Source organism: Pholcus phalangioides, unplaced genomic scaffold (genome assembly GCF_987345545.1).
Source record: "Pholcus phalangioides strain wild (caught in Gottingen) unplaced genomic scaffold, Ppha-v1.0 ptg000005l_1, whole genome shotgun sequence".
Lineage (NCBI taxonomy): Eukaryota > Metazoa > Arthropoda > Arachnida > Araneae > Pholcidae > Pholcus > Pholcus phalangioides.
This window is the reverse complement of record NW_028301598.1, coordinates 241,044-260,956: the sequence shown is the minus strand read 5'-3', so window position 1 is coordinate 260,956 and position 19,913 is coordinate 241,044. Positions and strand designations below refer to the sequence as shown.

General features: G+C 36.6%; 1 protein-coding gene across 1 annotated transcript in view; it reads right to left on the bottom strand.

The window, feature by feature from the left end:
* Positions 1-19,913, bottom strand: part of LOC149085698 (uncharacterized) — a 134,783-nt gene that overhangs the window by 15,717 nt on the left and 99,153 nt on the right. The window contains exons 11-16 of the mRNA XM_089232395.1: positions 17,586-17,654; positions 16,610-16,678; positions 16,023-16,085; positions 13,612-13,680; positions 12,831-12,890; positions 10,369-10,506 (exon numbers count right to left, since the gene is read on the bottom strand). Of these exons, the coding sequence (XP_089088521.1) occupies positions 10,369-10,506; positions 12,831-12,890; positions 13,612-13,680; positions 16,023-16,085; positions 16,610-16,678; positions 17,586-17,654 (468 nt within the window). The remainder of the gene's footprint in view (positions 1-10,368; positions 10,507-12,830; positions 12,891-13,611; positions 13,681-16,022; positions 16,086-16,609; positions 16,679-17,585; positions 17,655-19,913) is intronic.

Here is a 19,913-nt window from a genome sequence, read left to right as displayed (position 1 = left end):
ACTTTATAACTCTTATAACGAAATTAATCCGTATGTTTGAGAATACATCAAGCTTCTAATTCTACATTCATCCGTTAACTTTTTGTACTTACTCTCGAGTATACTCGAGCGCCAATATTACGGTGGATATGATGACTCCATTGCTCATAAAAAATCTTATGGCTGTCATATACGCTATCCTAACGCTATCCGAAAGTACGGATAGCGTGTTGATCTTTTGCGATATGTTTATCCCTTCTTAAATGCATCAATTGTTGTAGAATTATCTGAGGATGACGTCACTCTCCGCTATCCATACGAAGGTTCTTCAGAGCTGGCTAATGCGAAGATATATTTAGGAAACAGAAAATTCAACTGTTCTTCCGGGGAATCGTTGCCTGTGTAGTCTAGGGCGTTCATCAGAAAGTAAAGGGCGTGAGCTCGATTCCCCGCAAGGACAGTTAAATATTCTCTCTTTTCTAAATATATCTTCGCAATAGGCAGCTGTTAAAAACCTTCGTGTTGTAGAATGTATCCCCCCCCCAACCCGGAGGTATGCTATAAAATTTATTGGCAGCCCTAATAGAGAGAGAACTCCCTGCGATACCTCAACCTGGAGTTTTCTCTTACTAAATGATACTGGTGTCCCCTTTTCGAAACTCTTCATTGACTGTCTATGGTCCATCACATTCAACGTTTTAAAGACTTCTACACCTGCGTTCCTTGAATGTAACATATTCAAGAAATCAAATCGTTCTTCATAGCTCAAGCCTTGTGTGCCCACAAGAGCATGCGTAGCTTTTCTCTGCACTCCGGCAACCAAGTTTGTGTAATTATGGTCCCCAAAAGGTTACGGCATACTCTAGTCATAAACGAACTAAGCCTCGCAAAAGCGGAAGAATGACTTTGGAAGAATGCGAGGATACATTTTTGAAAATAAAACAGAGCGTTCTATTCAATTTTTTGACCACCGCAGAAGAATGTTCAAAAATCCCAAGCCGCTCTTCAATGAGAATTTCCAAATTGGTGACCCTAGTAGAATCTGGGAGAGTGACATCATTCAACTCGAGAGTGAAACGTGGGTTGTTCCAAACAGAACGAGACAAGCATGCATTTATCAAAAATGAAGCTCATTCTCCATTCATTTGTCCATGCTGCAATCAGGAGCACTCCTTGGATTCTGTACAACACCCAATAGCTTCACGTCATCTGCGATGTTGCTAGCAACCCCATCGATACTGTGATAGAGTTTATCGATAAAAAGAGAAAAGGGTATGGGCCCGAGGACACTTTCTTCAGAGACTCTTTCTTCAGAGACTCTTTTTTTCACACCTGTCCAATCAGAAAATTCCCCTTTCACTATAACCCGTTGTGACCCAGATTTAGAATTACAAAATAAATGCCTCTGGTCCCCCCGGGACCAGTGAATATGTGAACCTACTGCCCTTAATTGAAATCCGTTCTGGATAATGATAATTTATATTTTCCTAAATATATTATCATTTAGGGCCTCCTCTAAAGGGGATACTGGCGACTGAGACGAGGCTCCGTATCCAGAGGATCGAACACGTATATTTCTATGGAGATCCTCACACGAGGATAGTGGCGTATTGGCGATGAAATATCTGACGTGACTGAATCACTGGCGACTTGGAGTACTCGAATAAAACATTTGTGTGTAACGTGACTTCATAGTATTTCTTCATATTTCTGTCGATCTAGGTTGTACGATGGGATGACCACGCGATGAATTTAACTTGTATTTTTGCTCCGTGATGCAACCCCCAGCACCGATTCCCCGTCCCGTAATCTCCTTCGACTGGAATTTGTGTAATATAAATATAGGTCATGCACACACGTGCGTGTGGAAGGAATAGTGAAAACTCCGTACCCCACACCCTCCAAGAGAAACACAGTTATATTTTTCTTTCCGGACGGTAACGTCTTCTGATCTTATGTATGGTAACAATGTGGCCTACTCTTATCGAATTGAAACTTCATCATCTAATAGAATTTCCCACTTTCTCAAAATAATGGATATTTACTACGTAAATCTGAATTATACCTTTAGGTAGTCACTTGCTTATCGGCTCTCACACATTCCTTAAATTGTGATGTCTCTAATGTAGGTGTGTCAGAAGTTAATTCCAGGTAGTGGTCCTTGTTTCCTCATTCCGTAGAATTTGGAATACGATTCCCGTAATTCTGTGGCCAAAACAGTGCCATCCGTCCATGGGTCCACCCGGACACGGTTCGGGGGTTCTCATGAAAATAAAATCTGTATCAAATTTTCGAGAGTGAGCATGTGGAATTTTAGGTAGGGTCCTATCCCAGTGAGGGGCTCAGAAAAATTATTTATCTGATGCCCACACACGGTGCTCTTAAAATGACTCTGTGCTGAAATGAATAGTCTACAACGAATCTTTACAACGTATGGATGTACCTATGATTTCCTTATAATCCGTCTTTTATAGTGGAGTGTATAGGAGAGAAAAACATTTATAATATAATAATAATATCATCTTCATCGCTGCTAGAATTGCTAGGAATTTGATTTTCAACCCCTGCTTATGACGTACAGGATCACAAGAAAGTAAACACTGTGTCGGTTTTACTCCTTTTTTCGGGCTTTGAGATTTCTTTTTAGTAGCGCCGTGTAAGGAAGAATGGGCAACTCGACTCGTTCAAATCAACTCAACTGTCAAGTTGAGGCTATTCGACTTCGATTTGAGTATCCCCGTGCGAGGAGACCCTTAGAGGAGTGATACACCACTAAGGGTTCCAAAAACCCATGCAAAACAATTAGAACTGCAATCAAACTTTATTGAACTAGCACTGTAGATTCTGTGGATTTATCGCTAAACGAGTGAGGGGATTTAATGTGGTATTCTTTTTTAATTTCATTTTGAGAAAACATCCTGCAAAAGATATTTGCTTCTAAGAAAATGTATACTGAACAGTTTGCGAAGATTCACACAAACAGCAACATCAGTCAAACAAAATGCCTTCAAAACAGTAAAACATCTCAAGCGTGACAGCTTGCAAGACAAGACAAAAAACTACTGTTTCGTCAGAAACAGTAAATTTTTTCTATTCTGATTCTGAATCCGTCGTCAGAAATCGTCCATCAGGCACCAGTTTTCCGCAATTGCATTTTCCATTGTTGCGGGTTAGCATAACCAGCCTTAATACTCTATGCTTAGAAGATAAACGTTTTTAGCCTAATAATGTGATATCACGACCATTAAAAATTGCCTCATCTGACAAAATATTATGGAGCAGTACATCAATATTGTTTTGAGGTACCGTTGATAATGTGCTAGTCATGGGGACATGGGAATTACGAGTTCCTTTTATCCTTTCTATGGAATTCCTGAAAACCTGTCCAAGCTTTGCTCCTTGACCAACGCGCATCGAACCGCGCATGAAGGCAAGCCTGGGCCTGGGCGGGGAAATAAGGAGAGAAATCAGTGTACTTTCGGACGTCGTTGATGCTGGTCGTGCTATATTATCTAGACACTTTTCTTAAAGGAGAAGCTTTATTTCTCATTTGGTTCAGTTCAGCTTCTGTGTTTTTTGGTGACCTTGTTTCTGAAAATGCCTCGAAGTTTTTTGAATCATCCTGACAATTTCTTTTATGTTTGTGAAGAGCTCACTTTTAAATCGCAAAGAAAAAATTAACGCCATTGATTTAAAAAAGTTACGAACTATATTTTGTTTGCAAGATCGGAGACTGACAAGTCTTGGGCTCCACATATATGTTGTGCTTCCTGTACTACTTTGCTTGCAAGTTGGTTAAGAAAGAAGCCTCGCGGCATGGCCTTCGCCGTTCCCATGGTATGGAGAGAGCCAAATTATCACTTATCTGACTGCTATTTCGGTATTACCAAAACCACTGGAATTTCAAGTAAGTTGAAAACTTCTGTACAGTAAACCAACATACCCTCAGCCATAAGGCCGGTCCCTCACAACGAAGAGCTACCCATTCCAGTACCCCCGGAAGCATGGAGTCTGGACACGGTGGAGGAGGACCATGCTCATGTTAAGGCGAAGGGCCCCGATGATCAGAACGATCCAGAATCAAAGAAAGTTCCTCAGCACTACACATATTGAGCCAGGCTGACCTCAACGATTTAGTTCGTGAACCTATAAAAATCCTAATCAGAGTTTCTAGCATCAAGGCTTAAAGGCTGGAACTTGTTAGGAGAAAAAAACCAGAATCTGTTCATTCCGACTGTGACAATAAGTATTTGAACACCTTTCTTCGAAGAAAGACGACCCAGTTTATTGCAATGATGTCACCGCTCTGTACGTTGCATTGGGACATCAGTACAATTCTAGAATGGTGGTTATTCATGTATGATCATGATTCCTGTAAAACAAGCTTGAAAGCACTGCATTTGCACAATGGCAACGAAAACCCATCAATTCCCATTACTTCCGTAGTGGGGGCCTATATGAAGGAGACATAAGAAAACATGAAAGTTTTATTACTGATGGTTCAGTATGAAAGATATGCCTGGCACCTTTGCGGAGATTTGAAAGTCATTGCCCTTGTACTCGGTCTTCAACTAGGATATACCAGATTTTGCTGTTTCTTGTGCTTGTAGGACAACAGAGATAGACAAAACCATTATGTAAAAACAATGGCTACCAAGGCAGCTCGTTCCGGGAAACAAATATGTCGTCAGTCAGACCCTGGTAGTCTACCTGCCACCTACACACATTAAACTGGGATTAATGAAAAATTTTGTTAAAGGAATCAGCACATGGGAGTCATTCAGGAAAGTAGTCAAACGTTCTTGGAAATATCAAGACGGACAAATATAAGGACCTTGTGGAGGAATTGCTTCAGAACTATAAAGCTCTTGGTTACAATATGTCACTGAAGATACAATTTCTTCATTCACATTTTTTCCCAGAAAACCTAGGTGACATCAATGACGAGCACGATGAGCGATTCCACCAGAACATATCCATCACGGAATCGCATTATCAAGGCAAGTGAAGCCCAAACATGCTGGCCAATTACTGTTAGACTTTAAAAAGAGATATTCCTTAGCCGCAAAATACAGAAGAAACTCATGTGAAAATACCTTTTGAACTGCCATTAATATTAGAATTTAAGGTTTTTTAAGTTATAAACAAATGCGAAAAATATACGTTTTCAAAATTTTCAACGCGTGTTACTCGAAAACTATGCCTGACACACAAATTCTGAAACCAGATTCAGAATCAGTGGGAGAAATACCATAAGAATGATCCTATTTTATCAAACAAACACGAAAATGGTGACATTTTCTTTACCAGTGATATCAGACTCAAAATTTCGCTAATAAATTTTTGAATTCTGGCAGAAGCGATGTGAACATAATGACGGAGGATCAGTTATTCTTCCGCGATCGATGTATTACCGCATGGTAGAAAGGGGAGTTTTCCGCTACTAGCCACGCGAACCACAACATTTTTTACTCGGTGGTTTGATTGTTTAACCAATGTTCTGAAAACAGCGGACCACCAATAATTTCGAACGATGTAGACCTATCTCTCAACCATACAATTTTATCCAATTTAACAACTTGCCCTCTATTCCAAACTCATGTAATTGCTTCAAGATTAACGGATTTGACCCGATTAAATGCCTTCTGGAAATCAAGATAAACAACATCGATGTTTTTGCCTTTTCCGAAAGCCTTAGTTGCGTGATCATAGAAGCAAAAGAGATTGGTTACCCTTTCTTGAACCCATGCTGGTTTTCCGATAATACGTTATTCTCGTCAATCCCCTCCACCAATTGCCCTTTGATGAGAATTTTCAAAAAATTTGAAATGGAGATGGATGATAGTTCCACACGGTTTCTCTGTCAGTGCCTTTTTTAAATTTCGGAACCACATCAGCAAGTTTCCAATCCCCTGGAACGATACCCTCAGCAACACTGCTTCTGTGAATCTCTGCAACTGGCCCCAAAAATGTATTAGCACATTCTTTAAGAACATGATAGAATCATCATCTTCCTAGCACTCAAATATTGAGTACTTATTCAGTACAGCGTGTTCGATATTTCTTGCATCACTCGACTTTGCGTGTCTCCTGCTCCTCTGGGAGAAAACGAGGCTCCCGTTTAGTCGACCTCGACATCTACTTGTCATTTTAGTCTGGGCAAAAAAGGTGCACTGTGCATACAGCTGCTGCTTACCTGATAAAAATAATCATGAAAAGCTGAAGTTTCTGCTAAAGCAATAAATTTCAGCCTCTCTGGTTATTTCATGACACAATATTTACTTAGTTTTTCTACTTATTATGCTTTTGCACTTTTCCTTACCAGCAAATCCGAGACTTATATAAGTAAGTAGGTTTTCAATACTAAAATTTATCTGCTTCCAGGTATGGCCTCCAAGTGAAACAGTTATAACAATTTCAAAATTCTTCCAAGATACCATAAAGTCGGCGATTGTCAACATCGCCACGGTTGCTATAGGAGGATATTTGTTTTTCCATTTCCAGAAATTTTCTGAGATTAGTTTTTAAAAGTGTTTTTTAACTATAGAAAATTTACCCGATAATTTTAAACAACCCCCCCCCCCCCAATATACAGCACAAGTGCTGTATATTATTGTGCTATGTTCATTTTCAGTTCCGATTCGATGGAACCCTATTTTCTCACAGATGGTGCATCGGGTAAATATGGAATACTACAATTTAAGTATTTTCTGCGTTGAGCTAGAAGAGGGGTGTGAGCCAAATGCTACCCGCCATAGGGTGACAGCCACGAAGGTGTCCAGCCCGCGATAGGTGTTTCGGTAGAAAATTATCAATATACACAAAACGACAAATTCCTAGGCTGACCATATATCCTTTATAAAAATATGGGAAATCTGAATCCATGCGGAATAGCGGAAATTATCGCCGAAAAAAATTACCAAATGCAAGTAAAGTTGCCAATCGCTGCCAAAAAATTTCCAAACTCGAACATAGTTGCCAATTACAGCGAAAAAATTACCAATGGTAAGTAAAATTGTCAAATACAGAAAAACATTATTAAAGACAGAAAGTTGCCTATAACACACAAAAAAAATGTCAAAGCAAGTGAAGTTGACAATTGCGGCAAAAAAAGAAAAGAAATTGTGAAAGGCAAGGAAAGGTGATTACTACCGCTAAAATAGCTGCTACTACAAGTCGGAATGTGTTTAAAACACGGATCGATAAATGCAGTACGTGAAATGAATATATTTATATGACTATAATTAGCTATAATTAAACTTAACATTCAAAAACAAAGTACATCTATATGAAAACAAGAAACATGAATATCAATGAAAGCATACACCAAAAAATACATAATCATTGTCGCTGCCAAGATAATAGTGATTGCTATTGCCAAGAAATAGAAAAAGTTCATGAGTACAATTACCTGGGTATAACAATACAACATGACCTTAAATGGAACTCGCACTGTGATATTTTAACCAAAAAAATCAGAAAATAGGCAAACTGTGTACAGACGTTTGGGAGATATTGGTCTATATGCTCGCAGGCCTGTCATATGTGTTCCGCTCACAGCAACTCACTGTCGGCAGCGATTAGCCTGGAGTAGAGAACATGCAATGTGGACATCGTCACAGTGGGCGTGTGTGATGTTTTCCGACGAGTCCAGGTTTAGCTTAGTCTGATTCACGTCGGACTTTCACATGGAGAACGCCAGGTACCCGTTACCACCAAGACAACATCACTGAACGACACCGTTACGGTGGTGCAGCATTGCTCGTTTGGGTTGGAATTATACTGGGTTCCAGAACAGATCTGCATGTTCAAACCGGAACCATGAAAGCCAAAATTTATCGGGAAATCATTCTGGAACAACATGTACGTTTGTTTAGGCGTGCCATGGGCGCAGAATTTGTGTTTATGGATGACAACGCCCGTCCTCACCGAGCAAACATCGTAAACGAATGCCTTGAATCTGAGGATGTAACCGGTATGGAATGGCCAGCATTCTCACCTGACTTGAATCCGATAGAGCATGTATGGGACGTGCTTGGCCGACGAGTTGCAGCCCGTCAACCACCTCCTACATGTGTACCGGAACTTCGGAGAGCATTGCTTGCTGAGTGGAGTGATCTTCCCCAAGATCAGATCGATAATTTGATACTCAGCATGCCTAGGTGTTGTACGGACTGTATTTCATCGCATGGGAGACATACAATGTATTAACCATAATACCAACCATGTAATAGTAAGTTTTTGTAAAAGAGATATTTTTTACAATTGCTCCAGGGAGCAAAAATCGTAGTTTTTATGAATGGTATCATACAAACACCATCGTTTTTGTGCTTTATCTTTTGTTTAATAAATGGGGTTTAATAAAATATTTTATGAATAAGTAACGTTTGTTTTGTTTCTGAACCTTTATTTGCCGGAGCTGGCATTATCCTTAATTTATGGACATGAGTGTATATAACCATGATTATGATTCCCAAAAGGAGGAATCTAACATCTTAACGTATACCGTAATCGTAAATCTATATATATAAAATTGATTTTCTGTCTGTCTGTGTGTGTCTGTATGTATGTTCTCTATACAAATCTACAATTTTGGATCGATCGTCGCCAAATTTTGCATATATACCAAATGGGACCCGACTTGAACGATAGGCTACTTTAAAATTTCGTCAGAGCAGGGAAAATGCCCCAAACGGGCAAAAAACTGTCGGGCAACAATGGTTTCTGGGCCTCAACAATCACTTTGGGAACGTTTACTTTGGTTACCGTGGTTTCCTAGCAGTACGTTTCAGACATGTATATGCCTTTACAATGGTTTGTCACTTCTTTAATGTTGCAAATGTATGTATAATAGTTTGTACCTTTATAATGGTTTGCCATTTTTTTCAATCCTCTCACAAATGAGAGCTTTTTGAATAGACGCCATTATCAGCATCACTTTGAGGGTAAGGCAAAGGATGTTCCCCATAGAAATCAGTGTTAAAATTGCCGATTTTACTGTAGAAATGCGGAAATTTAGTGGGGTTTTCCGCCACATCAATAATTTAAAAAAATGTATTGAATTCTCAATTTTTGAAATATTGAGTTCGCTTAGAGATACGAAGCCCAGGAGATTAAATATGAAGTAATTAGCCGGACCTACTTTTGAGTTGGATATCCATGCAATAACATTGATTTCAACTTTTTATTTATATCTTCTCAAGTATGAAAATTAATGTTTCAATATTGAACTGCATAAATTCATATAGTTTATAGGTTGTTATAAAAGTAATTATGGGCCCATAAAGTGCATCGAAGAAATTCCACAGCTTTAACTAAGCATTTTTGGAAGCTTAAACAGGCAGATGGATAACTTGAAGTTCAAAAAGGGGGGGGGGAATGGCCCTTTAAAAAAAGGGAAAAAAATTCATTTCTACGTTTCTTTAAATCTAGATTTGTTTATTTCATGTGTCGCGCGGGAAGTTGCCATATTGGTTAACTTGGACACAGTCTGTATGTCTCTCAAAGAAAGAGGGAGATATCAAGTGATCGAAAAAGCCTCATTGAAGAAAACCCGGGCAACGCCGGGTATTATAGCTAGTATATAAATAAAAATACAATATAACATGTCTAATCTTTATAAAAGCTGTTGTCTGAAACATATGTGATCATAACCCCCTTTAGATCTGCTGGAAGGACTTCTAAGTCCCTTGGGGTCACAAAGTGTTTGTATTCATGTGTTTTTATGTTTGTATTCATGTGTTTTTATGTTTGTATTCATGTGTTTTTATGTTTGTATTCATGTGTTTTTATGTTTGTATTCATGTGTTTTTATGTTTGTATTCATGTGTTTTTATGTTTGTATTCATGTGTTTTTATGTTTGTATTCATGTGTTTTTATGTTTGTATTCATGTGTTTTTATGTTTGTATTCATGTGTTTTTATGTTTGTATTCATGTGTTTTTATGTTTGTATTCATGTGTTTTTATGTTTGTATTCATGTGTTTTTATGTTTGTATTCATGTGTTTTTATGTTTGTATTCATGTGTTTTTATGTTTGTATTTGTATATATGTCAGTGTTTTTGTGATTTGTTTATTAAAGAAAAAAAAATATTATGATGGGCTGTTGAATAGCTTTACTTCTTAACTAGTAGAAGACCCTTTAATTGCTTCATTATGAGAATTCGAAAGAATCGAGTAGGCGTTGAGGCTTAAAGTCCAATTCGCACCTTCTCGTGGTGCAACCTGTAAGTAGCCATGTTTAACACGTGGTGAACGGATGCGGATGGGCTTCCTCCAAACCGCACTGACCAGCGTGGAGGATTACGGCCACAAACCCTCTGAAAAGAAATATGAACTCTGTCAACAAACTAAGGCTCTCAGTCCCCAGCAGTTCGAGTGTCCCTTACAGCAGCAACCAGGAAGACATGAAGACAGAGGGTGCAAAGAATCTCTGGGTTGGACCAGGCTGATATAAGATGATGACCTTGGCCACGTATAATGGACGATCTCTTTCTTCAGAACATCGTTTACAGGAGTTGGAAGAACTGGAGAAAGAATAAATTTTGGGACATCTTAGGCATCAGTGAAGTAAGAAGAAAAGGAGAGGAGAAAATCGAACTTGCCAGTGGACATGTATATTACTACAGAGGAGCAGATGTTGGAAGAACTAGTGGCGTAGGATTTCTCATTCATAAAAAGTGTAAAAATCACATCGTTGAGTTAGATAGTACATCTGATAGAGTTGCAAAGTTGGTTACGCAAATATCAAGCAGATATCAGATATAGGTTATACAAGTCTATGCACTAACAACAAGCTATTCTGAGGAAGAAGTAGAAGACTTTTATGAAGAATTAGACGTGCTGCATAGTAAAGGAAGCTATCATATCAAAATAGTAATTGGTGACTTCAATGCCAGAATTGGAAATAATGAATGCTTAGTTGGAAATCATGGTTACAGTATACGAAACGACAGAGGAAACCGACTCGTCGAATTTGCAGAGAGCGAAAATATGTTAGTTATGCATCATCAACATTAGTTATGCATCATGAATTCATTTTTAAGAAGAACCCCCAAAGAAAGTGGACCTGGAGAATCCCAACTGGAACAACAAGTGAGATCGACCACATCCTATCTAATAAGAACCATATTGTCCAAGACTGCAGTGTGTTCTCAACAGATTCAATACAGGGAGTGATCATCGACTGGTGAGATGTAGAATAAGGCTAAACGCTAGAACGAAAAGAGCGAAACTTGGTAAAGCTTCAAGAAAATTGATATAAATTCTAGTTAGAGCTGAAGAACCGATTTGATTTGCTGTATAACACCACTGAGATGGACAAGATGTCGCAACGATGAACAAAACTTTAACCACTACCCTAAAAGAAGTAGCAAAAGAAGTCAAACCGGTGAAGAAAATAACAGAAGCAACAAAGAAACTTATGAAAGACCGGAGAGAATTTCGGATTAAGAAGAATCACCCTAAATCAAAAGTGGAATATGAGAACTTTGCAAGACAGTACGAAATCGGATTGCAGAAGATGTCAGGAAGTTCAATTGCGATATTGTAAAGAAAGCATTGGAAGATAATAGGAGCTGAAAATCAGCAAAACGAAAACTGTGTGTTGGGAGGAAGGAAATTTTGCACTAAATAGGAAAGATGGAATCATCACAAAAGATAGAAATTGAATCATTAGTATTGTTGAGGAATTTTGTAATACCCAATACAAACATGAAGAACACGGAACAAAGGAAAGAAAGCAGGAAGAGAAGAAAATGGAGCCGAATTTGTACAAGTAGCACATGTGCTGAAAGAGGAAGTCTACAAGACAATAAGATGTATGAAAAAAGGGAAATGCCCAGGTGACGATGGGATTTCAATAGACGTTATTAAAGAAGCAGGAGAAGAATTTGCCCGTATGCTAGCCGCCTTGTTCACAAATTGTCTCGCAAAATTGGATCTGCCTGAAGATTGGAATAATGCAATGATGGATCTGCTTTAAAAAAAGGGTGCAAAAGAGGATATCAAGAACTATCGATCAATCAGTCTCCTATCAGTAATTTATAATATCTTCACCGAAGTGCTGACATATAGGCTCGAATCCAAATTGGACGAGGCTCAACAAAAAGAATAGGCAGGATTTCGAAGTAGATTTAGTACAATGGATCACATCCAAACAATCAGGGAACTTATGGAGAGACACAAGGAATATGAATTACCATTGTGTATGGCTTTCATTGACTTTGAGAAAGCGTTTGATTCTGTCTTCACATCTGCTGTTGTTAAAGCTCTAGATGTAATTGGAGTAGAGAAGTGGAGTTTTTAGAAGAAGTATTCAGAAAACTGTATTGGGATAAGGAAGGAATTAAAATAAATGGAAAATTTCTCAACCATTTGCGTTTTGTAGACGACATATTTGTTATCAGCAGTAATCCCGACAAACTAGAAGAACTGGCGAAGGCAAGTATTCAGTTGGGCTTGAAAATGAATCTGCAAAAGACTAAAGTTATGTTCAAACCCTTTGCGTTGAAGAGGGCAATCTTACTCAACAACACAGAGATAGAAGAAGTAGAAAGCTATGTATACCTGAGACAAGAAATTACCATAGACAACGGAACGATTAATGAAATAAACAGAAGTATCAGGATTGGATGGAGCACTTTTGGCAAAACTGTGTACTTGCTCTTCATTTCAAAAATTCAATTAAATGAGAATATTAAAAAAAAAGTTTTTTGCTGATTAATTAAATGCAATTGCTGAAATATTAAAATATTTTTGAGCCTAAAATAGTTTTTAGGATTAAAATGATATTCAAATACCTGGCATAAACTAATTTACATGCTATTTTTATAAACAAATATGCTCTCACTTTTTTCACTTGAACCTCCAGAGTCATCTTTTATCGTTTCGTTTATCATAGCGCCAGAAGCTACAGAAAAACATAGATTAATAATGAGTAGAGCCTGGAAGTTCAGGAAGAATTCAATAAATACCTTTTTTGTCCTATTTTAATATTTTTGTAAAATTGTCTTCTTTTTTTGTACTTTTTCCTACCTTATTTCACATTGTTTTATGTTCAGTCATGAATTTTATTTCATTTACACTGAAACTATTTATTTGATTTACACTGAAACTATTTATTTCATTTATACTGAAACTATTTATTTCATTTATACTGAAACTATTTCTCTTATTTGATATTCGAAACTATTTTTTTAATTTTTTCTAAACTTTCATCATTTCTGGAATTCTGTGAATTTACATGGGAACTGGAAAATATTTCTTGCATTTATTCTGAACTTACATGGTCTTCGTTTTCTGAATTTTCGATTCCCCTTTTCTTACAGAAGAAAATTCAAGACTAAGGGGTCTCGAAATTATTCTATTATTTTCATCCCAGGTTGCACGTCTAGTAAGGGCGGGATCGATATTTTAAAATTGTCCATGGTCATCTAAACTTTCAATTTCTGGTGTTCCAGCCAAACCATCCGACAACTCCAATAGACTCGATCATCCGCAAAAAATAGAATATTAAAAAGGCAGTTGTATATTATAATAATCTTTAGAAAGTGTGCAAACTTTGGTTTTTCAATTGGTAATGGTCAAATCTATTTTCTGAAAGATAAATGTAAGGATTTAATTGCATATACTTTGATCTTCAGTTCCCGGCCTTGGTACTTCCGCATCTTCTAGCGGCTCATCGTATGGAGCGTTCATATCTGCAAAATAATATTGTTTATTTTAATAACTATTGGTGGAGAAAAATCAAAACTGAAGACACATTTACTGATTCATCAGTAAATAACTGAGTTTATATTACTTCTTATTTTTAAGAAAAGGGAAGGGAGACTGAGAGAGTTGGTATTTTATCATAAGCATGTAACGCAGTGGTTTCCTGTGGATCATTTGCGTACGTCGAGGAAGTGTGAGAGCTAACTGACTGAAGAAAAATTCATCGTGAGCTCTTTTGTTTGGATCAAAAAACAATGCGGGACATTTTTCATGAAAATTTTTCTCGTATTAAAAAAGTACAGGGTGATTCAGAAAAGATGGAGAAAACCTTTAGAGGTGGTAGTACACACCAATACAAACAATTTTCAAAATGCATGGTCTAACGTGAAATGCAAACACGCTAGCGTGTTTCGAAACGGCCGCTCCGCAATCGTTAAAACATCATTCCTGTTGAAATTTATCGCGAGAAAAAGAACATCATGCATGCAAATGTAACCTGGGAAAGATGAAAATAAATCATATGCACGTCACTGTGAATAAAAGGAGCGAACGCCATTCCTGTGAAGTTATTTCAGCGTGCAACCCTTCTAACAGTTGTAATGTACGGGATAATGACGTACTTTAGTAATATTGAGGCCACGCCTTTTATTAACTGTGACGCAGATTTGCATACGGTTTCTTCTTCTTCTCCAGGTTACATTTGCATGCATGGTGTTCTTTTCTCCCGATAAATTCAACAGGAATGCCGTTTTAAAGTTTGCGGAGTGTTCGTTTCGAAACGTGCTGCAGCGTTTGCGTTTTATGTTAGACCACACATTCTTTCATGACAATTGTTTGTATTGGTGTGTACTATCACCTCTTAAAGTTTTTCCCATCTTTTCTGAATTACCCTATATATACGTATAGTAAACTACTTTACTGCGCACCAACCCCGGTCACATATCGTAATACGACACTTTCCAGCCAACGGAGTTGGGTGGGAAATAAAGACGCCATCTATCGATGGTCGCTCCAGGCTCGGTAGGTAAAGAACCTGATTCTGATGTTCTTTGGCTGGAAGAGAACCCGTGAACCTTGACGGCAACCTCCATAGTGGAAGACGAGCATATTATAGTACATTGGCCTTCCCCGCCTAAAGTGGCGGAAAAGCGAACCGAATAATAGAAAAGCCGGATAGGCTGGAGTTCTATATAAATTCTATACTTCTACCTCCACGCACACCGTCAAAATCACTTTTATAACGTTCGTCAAAAATTTTTATAAGAAAATCGGCTCCTATTCATATTTTCTGACCTCTAAATACAGGAGAGTATTTGATAAATGTTTTCTACGCACTGAACTGTACGTTTTAATTTTTTTTACAGAATTAATGGTACAAGAATTGGCACATTTCAGGTTTTAGGATAAGTTCTTTTATGTCTATCATGATTGCAAGAAACATAAACTCATATACACTGTGCAGTATGGCCACATACAGTAGGTTTTAAAATGAATAAAGCATTGACGTAAAACGCAAGTTTAATTATTACAAAAATTATTTAAAGTTTTTTCACTATGCAATTACAAATGGTAACGCAAATGTCAAAGTATAGTCCTAAAATTATTCATAACTCAGAGCTTATAGTTTTTTGAAAGTCCTTGGTGCATGTCTTAGGGATTTTTTCTTTCAGCCCTCTTCCGCGACGTAATGTCTCCCCACTTAAGCCGGGATTTCCTAGGAGTCAAATTTCTGCGCTGTGTGCAGCGTAAGAACGCTGATTGGTTAAAAACCTTAAATTCAAGTTTTCTGACCAATCAGCGTGTTCACGTTGCTCAAGGCGCAGAAACTCTACTAGTAGGAAAACCCGGCTTTACGCTCTAACCCAATCAGAAACTGGTACGATTTTCATGTGTGGCTTGCACACCACGGAAGATTTTGATGTTCGATTTTGCGCAGCCACACCCCAAAACCGTGCAGATTGGAATCACGGATAACTATTATGTATTAATTTTTTACTAGGCCGGATGGTACAGATACCGGATAGTCACGAGCTGGATAGCCGAGAGTCTACTGTAATGGTGTGTGTCATGTCCCTTTTGAATAAACTCATATTAAAAGTCATTAAAATACTAAATTGAAGCTCTCAGGTTTCAAACGATTCTGGAAGTTTGGACATCGATAAATCAGAAAATAAAGAGTTTCTTTGAACAAATTAATTTTGACGGAAACATTGACATCGAATTAAAAGGATAAAATAAAATAAATATATATATAAAATAAGAAAATTGATTTATTTAACTAGTTATGATAGTTTTTATTCGTTGTGTGAATCATATATTGTTTCTTTACCTTCATCTTTAGTCCTTCCTTCATAATACTCGTCAGTGTTTTCCTCCACATCAGAACCGCTCACTGCAGAAGAAAGAATCGTGGTACATTTGATGCGGTTGCAGAAAAAAAAACCAAATTCAGGGAATATTAGCTCTAAATCATCACATCATTTTTATCAACCATATTTAAAAAACAATAAGACAAAAAAAAATCTCCAAAATTTTTTGTTAATTTTTTTGGAAAATTTAGTAAATCTTTCTCAAAATATTGGTATTTGATGCATTCAATTAGATCTATTATATATATCATATATTAGATCATATATTAGATCATTAGATATTAGATCATTAGATATTAGATCATTAGATATTAGATCATTAGATATTAGATCATTAGATATTAGATCATTAGATATTAGATCATTAGATATTAGATCATTAGATATTAGATCATTAGATATTAGATCTATTTTAATTGTTTGGTTTATGAACCCTGCTTTGATGGTGCTGTGAAACTTGATCGTCGTGGATTTTGTAAATCTTTTAAAAAAATGGACTAAATTTCATAGAATAAATATACGATTTGAAGATTGAAAATTACTGTACTTTCATCTCGGTTTTCTGGGTTTGATTCTTCGACATCTTTTGATGCCTCAAAGTCAGCAGAACCAGTTTCTAAAAAAATAATTAAATTATTTTAATATTATACGCGATTCAAACGTAATCATTAAAACCCCATTTGAACGATGCGGCGTATTAACAGAAAATCCAACGCTTCAACATTCCCTGAAAAGAAAATTCATTGAAGATAAAATGCATTGACAAATCCACCGTGACCGAAAGTGTTTGAATCTCGGTGTGGAAGCAGACGGTTGACTGAGGAAATGAGTGACTAAGTGAGCAAGTGAGCGTGAAAGTAAGTGAACAAGTGACAGAGTAAATAAGAAATTGAGATGGAGTAAATTGCGATTGAACAGTAGCGCCCGAGTGGTGCAATGGTAAGATGCTCGTCTTCCCCATGTAGGTTATCATCAAGTTCCACTGTTCTAATTGCGGGGAAGAATATCAGAAACAAGTTCTTTACCTACCGAACCTCGGAATATCACCGGTAGATGGCGCCTTCATTTCCCACTCAACTGCACTAATTGGAAACTACCGTAAGGCTATATATAACCAGAGTTGGTGTGCGGTAAAGTAGTGTGTAAACATTTGAGCGAGAAAGAAAGTGAGTGAGTTCATCGAACAAGTGAGTAAATTAGCCAGTGACTTACTTACTTAATTTCTCACTGACTGGGTAACTTTCTCATTCACTATTTCAATCGCTCATCGACTCACTGAATTTGTCGCTCAGTCTCTGGAAGACGAAATGTTGCCGGCGGATTTCCCTCTCGATAAAATTTTCTTTCTCGGAATTTTGTATCGATGAACATATCTAATAATTTATGTTGGTGCATTTCCCCCTCAATGCATTTTCTTTTCGGTGAAGTTCCCTCACATGAAATCAAAATGTATCAAGGGAATTAAACGAATATCCATGTGTAGAAGAATAAACATATAACTTAATGAGGAAATATTACTGTACTTTCATCCTCAGAACCTTGGTTTGATTCTTCGACATCTTCCGAAGATTCATAATAATCAGAATCGGTGTCTGCAATATAATATACAGTATACCGTTATAAAAATTAAATTTTAAAAATATAATACAATGCATCTCATCCTGATTCAATGAATCAGTCCAAGCATAATTTTTATTGTTTGATCTACAGGAAGGCCAATTACTGATATTTCATTAAATCTTTTAATATTTTATTAAATCTTTTAATATTTTACTCAATCTTTTAATATTCCATTAAATCGACTGATATATAATTTCATCTCATCACTTTTTCGTGTTTTTTTCAGTACTAATCGACAATGTTCTATTGATTCGGATGCAACTAAGGTCACCATTTTGGGAATTCACATTGACGAGCGGCTTGGGTTTTCTGAACATTGTTCAGCAGTGATCAAATAGCAAATAGAATGAAGAGAGACTTCATTTTTTTAAGATGATGAACGCAGGTGTCGGAGAGATATGATCGAACTGTTCTAAATTTTCAACAGGATGAATAGTATGGAATATGAATACACAGCGTTACAAGAAAAAAAAATTTGTGCCTGGAATTTTCTAACTGATTTTGACTATATCTGGTGTGCTGGTTCCAAATATAAAAACAGTTTTTCTCTATCACGTCTAGTTTTAGAAATTCAGCATAACTCATTTATGCAATATTTTAACATTAAGTAGTAAAGTTTTTTTACGTGGATTCGTTTTCCTCTGGTTTTTTTTGTTCCTGCCCCGTGTATCCAAGTTAAATGTGTGTTGTCCGGCTTTCATAAAGCATGGTCGTGGGATAATCCGAATCTAAATAAAGTTTTAAGAATTTTTTCCATCTGTTCTAGGAAGTTTATTTCGCAAATTGTGAACAATTACCTAACTTATGAAGTTCTTTGTTTTGAGGGCTCATGAAAATAAAAAAATGACATTCAGTCGAAAAAGTTGTAATATTTCTTCTGATGTATTTTGCTACATACGTGGTTAGTACACTCTAAAAGAGAATGGTAAAGACCGGCTGTGAAAAGCAGATTTTCTTCCCGGTTAAAGATTCCGCACACGTCCAGCCAATTTTTGAACTATATAGGTTGTGAGCGATAGAAAACAATGATTTATTGATTAAAAATAAAATAATATTCGTCAATTTTCTTTTGAAAACTCAAACTTAGTACTCTGATAAATTTTAAATTGGTAATTTGGTAACTTTGAAAACATTGAGAGAATCGTTCAACATCAGTTAGTAGTTAGAAGAAAAGATGGCGATATTCACCACATATGTTTGTTTGTTTGTTTGCTTTTTTTGTTTCATTAACCTGGTTGTTTTTCATTAAATATGAGTTTTCAGTTTTGGAATTATTTATTAATTTTAAATTTTTATCAATCATTTCAGTGAGCTTTTCACATTTCTTCACAATGACTTTTCACAAATTCCAATTTTTCCTTCATTATGGGATTATTTTCCGTTAATTTCGGAATTTTCATTCATTCCATTTTCTATTAATTATATAATGGGGTATAATAATCGTTATTTAATTTTATTAATTTTGATTTCATTCTAAATTTTTAATTTTCGTAAATTCTGAACTTTCATTAATTTTTATCCATCTTAAATTTTTTTTTTTTTTTTTTTTTTTTTTTTTTTTTTTTTTTTTTTTTTTTAATAACGTGATCCACACGTGATCACGTGATTCCCAAGGGACCAGCATGATCCGTCCAGGGATACTTTACAGGGATGCGTTACTTTTTATCCATCTTCAATTTCCATTAACTTATGTAAATCCACCGTTAGTTTAGTTTTTTGGTATTTACAGAGAATAATTTTCCTTTATTTCTGAATTTCCATTAATTATGATATTTCATCAATCAAGGAATAATGTATCAAAAAAATCTGAATTTTCAATAGCTTTTTAATTGTTCACTAATTTCGAAATGTCAGCAATCCTGATTTTTTAATTACTTTTTGTGCACACGTTTTAAATATGGTATTTTAATAGATATTTTCAGCATTCCCGTACTTTACATTTTAATTAATATTATGTCTTCATTTCAATGCCAAATTTAATGACCAATATGTAATATCCAGGCTACGGGGGCTTCTAAAATGCCAAGGTTCCGGGCCCCACGTAATCGTTTTCCGAAAATGCTCGTCCACTCGCGTCCACGAATGAACTGTGTTCTAATATGCGCATCCCCTCATTGAATGCATAAAACGCTAGTTATATAACTAGCATTATTTCTATCGGGAATCGAAGAAGCAACGGGAAGATGGTTTTATGAATCAGGAAAAGTGCATGGTGCTGCTGGTAGGAATGC